General features: G+C 39.6%; 1 protein-coding gene across 5 annotated transcripts in view; it reads right to left on the minus strand.

Moving 5' to 3' along the window:
- Window positions 1-1288: 1288 nt before the first annotated feature.
- LOC127455575 (baculoviral IAP repeat-containing protein 6-like) overlaps window positions 1289-13109 on the minus strand; it is a 213214-nt gene continuing 201393 nt past the window's right edge. For all 5 annotated transcript variants that reach the window (XM_051723584.1, XM_051723583.1, XM_051723586.1 and 2 more), the window contains exons 73-74: window positions 3547-3681; window positions 1289-2234 (exon numbers count right to left, since the gene is read on the minus strand). In XM_051723584.1, coding sequence (XP_051579544.1) covers window positions 2055-2234; window positions 3547-3681 — 315 coding nt within the window. In that variant the 3' untranslated portion in view covers window positions 1289-2054. The remainder of the gene's footprint in view (window positions 2235-3546; window positions 3682-13109) is intronic.

The raw sequence follows: 13109 nt of genomic DNA on the forward strand, positions 1-13109 counted from the left end.
CTCAGCTCTCAGGACTGCAACTGCATTCCCCGAATAAACTAGACCAATAATGTATAGAGGTAGTATGCACACACACCTTCATTCATTCATTCTTTCATGTTTCTCAGTGGGATTCCTACAACAGCCACTCTCAAGACGAGAAACAGTAAGATGTGGAGAAAAATGATCAATATCCCTACTAAAATGCTCAGATTTTGAACAGAACGAAGCATTCACTCAATTCTTTTTTTCACTGAGGCTTTAGAGAGATCAAAACCACAGCACTTATTTGAAAAATGTAAATGATCCCATTTTGGAGCACCACAACATGTTGCTAAATTGCTTCAGTTTGGAAAGTGATATCCTTTTTAACACTGCAAATGAGTGTAGAAATATGAGTAGGAATTTCAGTTGAGAACTAAATTCCAATGGATCTAACTTGCAATTTTTCTGCAGTCCTTCAGCAAATGTCCTGAAAATTTTCAAGAAATGGCAGGGTCAAATTTAATCCCAAAAAGGATGATTTAAAACATTTAAATAAAGAATTTTCACATTTCAGTAATGCAAATTGTGGGGTGGGGGGGGGGGGCGGGGGGTGCACTTAATTCACAATGAAAAAAGATATTTTTTTAATGCAAAATCTATCCTTTTAATTTGGTGGGTGAAACGACCTAGATATTTCATTTGAGTATCACCCTTACAGACCCTGGGAACCAGTGTTGGGTTTAATCGGATTACAGTAATTAGTTACTGTAATCAAGTAGTGTAACATTTCATTTTACATTCTTGTGATCAGATTACTACTTTTAAGTACATGGGTTACATATTTCTAAATAATATGTAGGATATGTTTAAAACTTGCATTTCTGTGACAGCGGAAGGGCATATTATAGACATTTTGAATTTGTCGAGCGGAAAAATGAACTTTTCTCTTTAAAGTGTTTTAGAAAGTAACAAAAGTAATTCGTAATCTGTAATGGATTCCTTTTTTTTTCTTTTTTTTTTTTTTAAAGAGCAGTTCACCCAACACTGAAGAACACTAAACGAAAGACCTTATATCGGTATACTATATTGGTACAGTACATACTTAAAATGTGTTTTTCAAGTGTAAGAAAACAAAAAAAAACAACATTTAAAATGTTTAACTTAATCTTGTCATCTAGTGTACATTGTAATTATGACTCTGGCTCCTTTGTGACTAACTCAAGCTGAAGACACAAAGAAATAGAGGATAAAAGATACATCTGCACGCACACACACTCGCCACATCTTGCGATCTACAGACCAATATTAATATATATTTCCAAGCTAAGTAAAACAGGCTGCATTTATTAAACTTGCACTTAAAAGCAGAAAGAGGGCAAAAATAAAATGTGCTATTGATTAGCCTGAACAAGAGCACCCAGTCATAAGAGCACTTCTGAAAGTCCATGTCAGGCTTTATTACTGAAGTGTACACAAGTCTGTAGAAACCAAAGCACTGTCAGTGGGTCACCAGAGGATTGAAGGAACTCAAGAGTGGGTATGGGCGTGTTCGTTACGGTTTTCTTTTAAATAATTTGCTTAAAGAATTACCAGTATATTCTTACTTACAACTGTCCTTAGACTAACAGTCCAAATAATAGGAAAAAAAGAAAAGAAAAGAGAAATGAACATTTGGTAAACATTCTCCACTAAAGCCAGTTCCCTTATATATACTGTGATTTCGTCTTTCATTTTGCTTACATAAACAAGTTTAATAACATCAATCAGTGGTTATTTAACAATTTGGAAAAATAAAGAAAAAAAGCACAAAAAAAAAGTTTATACTCTTTTACAGGTAAATAAAAAAATCTTTATCGGCACCTTTGTTTTCTTTAGGGCGCAGCAAAGTTCAGCGGTTCATCTTGTGTTGATGGGTGTTTGTAAGCAGTTTCATTTCCTTGTTTTTTCTGTCCTCTCATTTTATGCTATAACATAATTAGATTCTTACATACAAATATTGACAAAAAGATGGCTTAATCATGAAAGCCATCCAGTCTTTTCAATATCAATGGATAGTCTAAAGTGGTGGGCGGGGCTTCAGGGGAGAGTAATCATAGCTGGCCGTCGCTGCAGTGGGCGTCTTGGCTCTCAGTCTGCTTCTCTGTGTCCTGACTGGGCAGCTCTTTGACCATGAGCGAGGTGCTCTTCTCGGAAAACTCATCCCCATCCGGCTCCAGGCCTTCAGGACAGGGAAGTTTCAGCAGCTCCTCTCTGAGCTGAGCCGTGTGTCTCTGCAAAAATACAAAAAAGCATGGGCAAAGACAACAAGGAGCACAACAGAGCGCAATAGTGACAAAAAGGGGGAGGGGGTGTTTGAAAAAGCTACTTAAAAAGGATATTTATATTTTTGAAATTCTGTTTAGAGATGCTAGTGGTGCAGAAATTACACTTTAGTTTTAAAAGGCAATGAACAAATGGTACACTAAAAAACTATGGACTTTAAATCATTGATTATAAGCATAACATATCATATATTTGAAGTTTATTTAAAAATATTCCAACATATACAAATATATAAATTGTTTAAGAGTGGGAGACATACTCATTTACATTATTTGCAATGCTTTATGGGAGTGGATGGCCACTGCTGACCTTTTTTTTTTTAAGATTCTTTTTATGGCCTTTTGGCTTTAATGGGATAGGGAAAGTAGAGAGGTGAAAGGAAATGGGATCGGGAAAGGACCTCAGGAGCCAGGACTTGAACTCGGGTGACCTGCGATGCATCAGCATCATAATGTCATGAGCACAGCCCACTAGGCTACGGCTCCAACACTGCTGACCTCTTTTACAGCGATTCCCATTTTCATGGTAATAGCGATTTCTCTAACAGCAATTGGTGGATCTCTCTTCAGGATTAAGGGTAGTTTAGGTTTTCACAGAGAACTCGGCAATTACACACTATTTTTCTCAATTAAAGTCACACGTGTGTGTGTAACACTATATCAACCTCAAAACAACATGTTAGTTCTCCACTTATTGTTTCTCTATGGATAAAATGAATGGGATTTTTACTTCTGTAACCCTAATGTTGTGCTCTATACAGGCTGTACAATAGAATCTGAATAGTTTTTTATTGGCCATCCAACATTGCACTTATGAGGAATTTGACATGGCTGTTGCTGACAAATTATCAATTCAGTGAATATACAGTGCTGTGCAAAAGTTTTAGGCAGTTGTATATGGAAAATGTTGTATAGTGAGGATGTTTTCAAAAATAATGCCATGAATAATTTTAAGGCTGTTGACAGATCGGTTGTTCCAATCATCTTGGAGAACTTGCCACAGTTTTATGTATTAGAATTGTCTCGATTGCTTCTGTTTCTTCATGTACTCCCAGACAGACTCAATGTTGAGATATGGGCTCTGTTCATTATTCTATTCTATTTGCAAAAGCAATGTTTGGAAATCTAAAATTTATATTTCCTATTGACACACTAAAGCAGAAGACAAAAAAATAACCATCTTAAGACAAAAGTTTTTGTGAAACATCTACTGTGCTTAAGACTTTTGCACAGAACTGTACAATGTATGTGTCTCTCTCACCTTTAGTGCAGCTGCGTGGTGAGACATGGTTCGGCCCACTCTCTTATCACTGCTGTACTGCTGAATATCACAGATCCAGCCCTCACACTGGGCCATGATCTCTGCTCGCTTCAGATAGAAGTGCCTATGGATTACCTACACACAAACACAGACACAAAACATTAATGCAAATAAATAAACACAACTAGCACCATTCTTGGAAAAGAGACTTATAAGTCAATTGCTTTAGAGACCATACACCAAACACAAACTGCATATCCTACTTTACTAGCACTGGAAAACAATTTAAAAACAATCTGTGTGCTGTATAGACTAGTTGTGAGTTTGGATTGGGACTCCAGTGACCTATTCGATTAGAAAGACCAGATCATTGTACTGCACAGATAATCAGCAGTCGTTGCCTGTCCATGCATATTAATACAAACAGACCTTTTCGGTGACACAGACCATAGGCAGAAGACAGAAGAACTCGCATTGAATGGACACAGATACACACTTCCTCATAGATCCTTCTACTCTGTCTCTGTCCGAAAGCGTGAGCTGACTCACTCGATTTTGTCTCTCTACTCTTGCTTATTTTTCCTCTCCAACTCACTCTGTTTTATAAACACACATCATAAAGAGTGACGTGCCGCCGTATTAAACAGAATACGTGAGAGTGACTGTTAATGGCCTTCACACCACGTCATTCAACATCTCAAATGGTTTTCACACTTGTTTTGTTTGGTCCAACCTAATGTTCGATTCCACAATGCGTCAACAAGCTTCATGATAAGCACAAGCGGCAGCTGTTTACTACTTCAGATAGACTCAGGATAGAAGTTGCCAAAAATATATATTTTTAAAGTAGTGCTGTCAGTCGTTTAAAATTTGTAATCGCGATTAGTCGCATAGTTTTTCGTAGTTTCGTAATGTGAAAATGGACTCATTTGCACATCAAAAGCTCTAGAGTTAAAACACCCTAATAAACAGCTACTTGAAAACCACAAAATTCACCTGTTGTCTCTTTGATAACGCACACAATCTCTACAGGATTAAGACGTGGACTTTAGCCTGCCCGTGAAAGCAAGACGCTGTATGGATCAAACTTCTTGAGGGAAGAGAACAAGCACAGGCGAGAGGGATTCAGGAATGAGTGTGTGTGATCGATGGTCTTGCCAGTGTTGCCATAGAAACCCCGGCAGCCTCTGCACACCACTCGCTGGTTCTGAGCTCAACCTCACCAAGTTAGATCACCGGCCTTATATCTCTCTCTTTCACTGTCTCGCTTCATCCATCCTTGATAAATCCATCTCTCTCTCATACACACAAAGGTCACCAGCCAGAAATGTGACTGTTACAGCCTCTCCCATAATGCCAAGTTTGTTTCATATTCATTCAGTTTCCAAAAGAACATATATAATGATCTTGGAAGAGAGAGTGACAAAGAGAGAGAAAAGAAAAAGTGATAGGCACAGAATTGCCATTTATAGGAAAAGTTCACAGAAAAATGTATGTCAATTTATTCCCCCTTATTTTGTTTCAAATCAATAAGACACAAAAGGAAACGTTTTATCCATTCACTTTCATTGCATATTTTTTTTCCTCCATACAATGAAAGTAACGGGTGATGGAGGCTAACAATCTAACATCTTTTCTGTTCCACCAAAGACAAGTCATATTAGTTTGGAGTAAATTACAATTTTCATTTTTGGGTGAACTATCCCTTTAAGAGCAAACAAATATCAGCGTGCTAGTATCCACGCAGGAAAGAAAGTGCAGGAAAGGAGTGTGTACGTGCGTGTTTTATCCTTCCCTGTTCTGACGTCAACAGTCCACCATTTATTACCCTGCCTGATTGCCTCTGAGTGCTTGTGTATGTGTACGAGAGAGAGAGAGAGATAGCCATGTATCCTGCTGTTTATTAAATTGTTTGTGTGAATCTATGTGGACGTGTCATACTTTAAATGTCTGTTTGTGTGTGTGTGTGTGTGTGTGTGTGTGTGTGTGTAGAGAGAGAGAGAGAGAGAGCGAGAGGCTATTTAAGATTCAGCTGCACTTGTGTCTGACAAAACCCATGTACCACATCCATATAGATGATGTCACAGGTCTCTCTCTTTCTGCCGCTGAATGCAGATGTCTGTGGGGACGAGAGAGCTCTGTTCCCTACATATCCTCTCTTCTCACCATCCTAAAGCTCTCATCATTCCTACAGACAGTGTTTGGGCTCAATACCTCATGATTCATCACAGTGAATATGAGTCATGTACAAGCTTCTGCACTGTACCGGTCGATGCCCAGCCTGGCTCGGCTCTGCCCAAATGACAGACCATCAATGCCCTTTATTCTTCTGAATGACGCTCTGGTTGGCATGGAAACAGGCTGTTCAATGTCTGTTTTGGAGTACAGAGGTAATATACCAGCCTCATAACTGCCTGGTGCGGTGAGGCAGCCGAAAGACACAACCCAATAACAGCTGAAATGCTCATCCCAGAACCAAAGAGGGACAGAGGAACCAGAGTGACAAGTGAAGCAACCATGTGGTCTTCAATGCTCAAGAACAGCGTCAAGTGCCGCTTTGACTTCCACATTACGAGCGTAATTACAAGGCAAAAAAGTGGGAGGAGTGCACAGTAGGCTAAACACTGAAAACTATTTGGAGGAGAGAAAAAAGTCCTGGCAATTGATTTGCTATATTAATTGCAGAAAGTAAAGAGGAACTGTTTACATTAAGGCCTTAGGATGTTCTTGGTGAATTTACACTAGTTAAAGAGCTGAGGTCTCTTGGTGCTCAGAAACAGAGAAATAATGAAAAATGTAACCCTTTAAGCTCTGAAGGTGTTTTTAAAGATTTACTGTTACTCGCTATATTTTTGTCTGTAAGTAAAACAAATAGGCTGGTTGTATTTTAATCTGAGAGTTTTCCAACGACATATGACAGATGGCTATTTGATCAGTTTAATGGGTTTACCGATTACAATAATATGTACAGTGCAAAATTATTAATAAATTATCAAAACAGAACACTTCTGATTTGTCTGCAAATTTCAAAGAACTTTTACAATTTTGGTCATAATGCCTACATGCATTTTAAAGTACAGCTTCTAAGCTTTAAAACGAAAGCTGTTTTGTGTTGGCCAAGACAATAGTTATTAATATTTTGATAATTATTTTTTCTCAGCGGGCCTGTCAGCAGGAAGCTTAAAGAGTCAATATTAAATTTAATAGTTTTAAAATATTTAATTTCTTGTTGCTTTGTACTCAAAAAGATAAAAATGTGTGTAAAAATCACTACGGTGTTAAGTTAGACCAAACATAAAGGTAAAGGTCAGCAGCAACAGTCACAGTTAAAATAGTTTTAAATTTAAGTGCCATATTACAATTCTTTACGGAAGCCCAGCGCTGAAGGTTCAATCCATATCATTCAATGTATTTGGCAACACGGATGTGAAACATGTGGATGCCCCTTAACTTACATGGAACCTCATTAGTGATCAATTTGCTCTACATAGGCAACACCACAAATAGCACGCACTGAATCACAAATGATTCCAATACAATTTTCTTTTAGCATGTTGTAAATCTATGACACATTTCTCTAAGCATGAAAAAACATAACGCACATAAATATCGGTTACATTTTTTAATTAGATTAAGAACTATTTTTATATATGCTTCTTCAATACTGAATTAGGTATATTTATAATGAACATTTCTGTTGCCTTGTTTGCCATACTGAATGGATTTTTTTTCACTAAGCTTGATGCAACTGGAATTTGGGCAAAACAAAGTATCTTCCTTCATGGTCACGATCGATCATAGAAGATATTCCTATGATGCTTTTAAATTTAAATGTCTAAGTAGGCACTAGGCAGCTCACTAGGTTTAGAAACAGAGCTCGTGTCAGTTTGATAAGCATTTTACACAGTGACATGGTTTCAATAAATGACTATTCAGAGTCTTCAGAGATTATAGTAAATCCTTATGAGGTAAACACACTAGGGCTGCACGATTATGACAAAAATCATAATTGTCGATTATTGCCCTTGATATTGTAATCATGATTATTAACTGATGATTATTTGATTACATTTCTGTGACGTCACTAAGCAGGCAACCGCTTCTGGGTTCTTCAGAACAGCAGGTTATGGGCTGTGCTGCAGTTGTAAGCATTACATACTGTAATAATGTTTGTTAATGTTACTAAAGTTTATTATAAAGGTATATCTTTGGTTTAAAGTGACGAAATACAGTACTGTGCAAAAGTTTTAGGCACTTAAGATGTTTGACAAAAACATCTGTCTTAAGATGGTTATTTATATCTTCAGCTTTAGTGTGTCAATAGGAAAAATACATTTTAGACTCCCAAACATTAATTGTGCAAATAGAAAATATTAAAATAGAAGAACAGGGAGCCTTGTAACAGATGTCATGGCCCCCACAGAGCCCCCCACTGAACATTGTGTCAGTCTGAGATTACATAAAGAGACAGAAGCAATTGAGACAGTCTAAATAGATTGAAGAACTGTGGTGAATTCTCCAAGAAGCTTGGAACATCCTGTCTGCCAACAACCAAGAAAAACTGTGTCCAGGTGTACCTAGGAGAACTGGTGCTGTTTTAAAGGCAAAGGAAGCCACACCAAATATTGATTTAGCTTTTTTTAAGTTTACTGGACTTTGTATGATATATGAAAACTATTTATGGCATTATTTTTGAAGACATCCTCACTATGCAACATTTTTTACAAGCGCCTAAAAGTTTTGCACAGTATTGTATATGTAGGTTCTTTTTGAAATATTGACAAAACCATTTTTTATTTCAGTCAATATGCTTGTGTGTCATGTATCATGATGATGTATTCACATCCTCACACATTTAACACACTTCCAAAGCCTGAAAAACATGGCATAAAAATCAAAAACTACCATCAGACATGCAATGTGTCTTTACTGCTTAAATTATTGGCCCACATACAGTAAATTATACAATTTGACATATTCAATAGTCAAACTGAACAGCAGATTTAGATTGAAGTTACTTACTGCATTTAAAATCCCGTATTGTGTTCTTGTTCACATAAGATCTTCGTTAGATTATATTTGGTCTCAAATATGTCACAGTGTTTGCACTTTGGAAGGTAAGATCAGCCGGTTTGCGAGTTTGTGTGATTAGTTACAATTTCAATCTTCCAACAGCAGTTGTGTGTCAAATAGGCATTTATTTGAGCAGACGCGATAACAAAGATGATGGTCTGTGAAATTTTAAGTTCAAGACTTTTTCTATGTCCAAAACAAGCTGACTTACACATAAATACAACTGTTATTCTTTTTTAATAAAGTGTACACAAAAATCTAGCAATGCAACAATATTCAAACTTGTAATGACTGAAGCTGTCACTCACTGTTTGAGCCCTGCAGTACAGCGCGAGCTCACTAACAGATTTCTGCACTCACAAATGCTCACATAATAAATATAGCAGTTTAAACAACACAATAACTCAGTTATTTAGACCCTGTCTGTACCTTGATTAGAACGGTCTGGATCGTTTTAGTTTTGTTGCGGTTTGTTTACCTAAGGTAATGCAATTATTTGAAAATAATTCAAAATTGCACACCTTTGTTCTACAGCTTCTTTTCAAGTGTCAGATGATGTTTCTTTAGCACTAATTTTCGTGTGCCATCGCAAACAGAGATGAAACATACTGTAAGCAAGCATCTGGACGTCAGACTATTTAAAACTTGCGCATGAGGACTGTTTATCATGACTGATTTGACTGTAGACTCACTGCGTCTCTGATTGGCCATTGCAGTTTCATTGCTCAACGCAGACGTCTGGGATTGGTTAGAAACTTAACCGCTGTAAAAACACGTTCTAAATAGAAACCATTAACCCAATAGAAGTAGACTTAAATCAAAGAATCGTCAGTTTTCACGATTACATAATCATGTCACAGCCATAATCGTCGCATGTGTGTCCCGAATGAGCACACCCATCTGTGTGTAAAACAGCTTTGAAGGCTTATCTGCATGATCAATTCAAGCACACAACATGCATGTGGTGTGATCACAGCGGTGCTAGTAAGCTTGGTAATTAGGTGAGCGTACACTTGCATAATTTCAGTGTATTCATGAATCGTATCCCTCGTTTAATAACTCAGTATCTTAACTCATTTATAATCTGATCTGGGCAACCCATCCCCGTCCCCCTCTCTTCTTTCTCTCTTTCTTTATGGAGGGGATGAATGATTGTTATCTGGTGTTGGGGGCCATATCAAGGACAAAAGGAAATCAAAAACAAAGAGGGGAGAGGACAGGGGGATGCAGAGAGGAATATTATCTATCTGAAAGTGATAAAACAGAGCATCCATAATCGGACACCTCCGAATGTGCTGCTGACATATAAGGACACTCCGTTGCGGCAGACTCACCTGTGATGTATGCGTGTGTGCGCGCGCCCAGTGGGTCAGTTCTGTCCTCTTTTAGGGGAGAAGCGGAAAAAAGGATGCAGTGTGTTTTTTCTTTTTCTTTTCTTTTTTTTTTTTTTGGTATTTATTTTTTATTATTCGTATGGACTTTTTTGCCTTTATTTGTAATGGACAGTGTAGAAGTGACAAGAAAATTAATACCACTGTGCATTATTTCAGAGTATGTGCACAAACACCAGATCACATATATAAATGTGTACTGTACGTGTCTACGTGTGAGTCAGGTTTCTCTTTCTAACATTCGTTCAGTATCTCACTATGGGTAACGCCTCGGGCGTGCCCAATCCTGGAAGCACCAATAACACCCAGTCTGTCAGCTGACAGACCAATCACAGCAGTAATGAGGGAGTCCCACCTCCCTATATAAACCACTGTCATAGGTGCCTACTTCATTCTTGTTCTCTTCCCCGTGAAGATCTTTGGAAGCTATCCTTAGCAGGACACGTAAGAAGTGGTCACTTAACAGTTCATCAGGTGATTCGTTCAGGTATGTCGTAGAACGTGTCTGTTGTTTTTGCGGGTATGTTCACTGTCAAAGTGAATATATTTTCTGCTGTATTATATTGTTTTCTCTGGGTGGCGTGAACCAGCGCATTGAGGTGGGTTTGCCTTTTTTTCTGCTAAGTTTCACACTGTTATAGCTTCTACTTCTAGGGCAAGAGGATTAACACAGAATCAAATGGCACGTTGTGGTGAACTGCTTCTATATTCTTGAGTTTGGGTTCTGACATGGAAACTGCGAGCTCACCGAGTGGCGGAGCGAAGGGGAAGGATCCCTCCCGTCCGTGCGCTTGTGGATCTATGATCTCGCTGAAGGATTCCCACCCGCTATGTATCACCTGTCTGGGGATCAAGCATGCACAGACCACACTCACTAATCCTGAGTGTTGCCCACAATGTTTCCATTTTGTACGGAGAGTTTTGGAAAGGAGGGTGCGTGTCACAGCGTCAAATTAAGAGGATCCTTATTTTTTTCTGCCGCCAGCGGAGAAATACCCCCCACCCCAGCTGCAAGGACATTGCAGCAGACTGGCCAGGGTACAGAGAGGGATCTGTAAGATGGCAAATGGCTGCCATCTCGTCCCAGTAAAGCAATTTATACCAGCTGTCCCAGCGTGCATTGCGGAGATGCGTCAGTTTTGGGTGCCTGTTAATGGTTACTCTAGGATGGATGTGCATGAAATGGAGGATCTGGTGATGTCCAGCCCCACTCCAATTGTGGCGTCGGCGGCGATTCACCTTCACCCCAACCGTCAGGCATTTTTTCCGTCTGCTCCCTCTTCATTGCCCGGACGGACGGAGAGATTGTCGGCCTCCATTTACCAAAAGATCTACGGATCTTCAGCCCTGGCTGTAAGGGCTATTAATGCCACCTCGCTCCTCACAGCATATCAGACCGAGTTGATGGAGGAGATGGGCTGACAAATTAATGCGGGGGCACCGGATGCAGCATTGTGGGAAGAGATCTGCGTTATTGTGGCTCTCAACCGACGTATGTCAAGAGGGGCTGTCCAGAGCGGTGGCCGCAGCATGGGTCTCGCCATTGTGGGCGAACGGGTTATTTGGCTCGGTTTGTCTGGCCTGTCTGAGAGGCAGAAGGCAGTCTCACTTTGTTGATCGTGATTCTCCGATTGGTGGATTTTCCCCCTTAGGATAAGGGGTAGTATAATTCTGCATAAGAAATTTCACTATTTAAAACGATATTTAAAATATGAAGTTGAAATAAGTTGGACTGATGGCTTCAACAGAAGAATATATCTTTGATTAACTGTGGAGCACACGGTAGGTCTGTCTTTAAAGTTTTATAAGTAAGCATTAACAATAAATTCCATAATTGAAAGAATTCAATTCCCCAGTGGATCCCAAAGCCCTTTTCGGGGCTACAGAGTCCACAATGCAGCAGCAGTGTGATTTGAGAAAAAATGATGGGGAAGCGTTCGAGACCTGCCTTTCCCGAAAATCCACTGCTTGCCCACCGCAGCCGTCAAGTTCTGGGTTCACAACTCATTTTAGAGGTGGACAATCTGGTTTTAAAACCCAGACCAGGCCTCACCCACCACCCCAACAGTTAGGGTAGGGAGGGGCACAGCTGAAACAGCACCAGCCGAGAAGCGAGGCTTCTTTTGCGGCGGCAGCGGCCAAACATCATCCATCTAACCCTCAGGAGAACAAGAAGAGATGGGCGACCTTACCAGTGTTATGGTTCGGGACATGGAGTGGGTGGAGTCTCTCTTTTTTTCCACCCCTCCAGCCAAGAGGACTCAGAAGGGGAATCAAACCACAAGTTTTGTGTTACACAGTTCATACACAAACAATTTAATGGGAGTGTTGGCACCAGTTGATGGTTGGCGCTCAATGATGGTTGCCACAGCACCATCATTGAGCGAGAGCTTCAGCGGGCCCCTCTCTGTTCACGCAGAAAGTTGGCGCGAATGTGCAGTTCATCCCTGAGTTTTATCTATGATAATACAGGGTTATCGGCTGCAATTCGCTGTAAAACCACCTCTGTTCAACAGTGTGTTAATGTCAACAGTGGAGGGTGAGTCAGCTTGGCTTTTAGAGGAAATAGCCAATTTGCTGAGCAAAAGAGCAATAATGATTGTGCCGCTAGAGGACAGCCAACAGGGCTTTTACTCCAGGTATTTCGTCATCCCCAAGAGAGGAGGAGGTGTCCGTCCCATTCTGGATTTGCGAAACATCAACAAATACCTCAGAAGATACCAGTTCAAAATGCTTACGCTCAAAACACTCTTAATTTATTAATCCCAGAGACTGGTTTACGTTAGTCGATCTGAAGGACATGTATTTCCATGTGGGTATCTACCCGTCACACAGAAAATTTCTAAGATTTGCCTATCAAGGAATAGCTTACACATTTTTTATGGTGCCTTTCGGACTTTCATTGGCACCAAGAGTCTTTAGCAAGTGTGTGGATGCAGCGCTAACGGCGCTGAGGTTAAGGGGTCTCAGGGTGTCTGCTTATCTAGATCTAATGCTGTGCGTGTTGTCACGGCAGCAAGCAGAGATACAGTTGGAGTCAGAAGTTTACATACACCTTAACCAAATACATTTAAACTCAGTTTTTCACAATTCCTGATA

Source organism: Myxocyprinus asiaticus, chromosome 17 (assembly GCF_019703515.2).
Source record: "Myxocyprinus asiaticus isolate MX2 ecotype Aquarium Trade chromosome 17, UBuf_Myxa_2, whole genome shotgun sequence".
NCBI lineage: Eukaryota > Metazoa > Chordata > Actinopteri > Cypriniformes > Catostomidae > Myxocyprinus > Myxocyprinus asiaticus.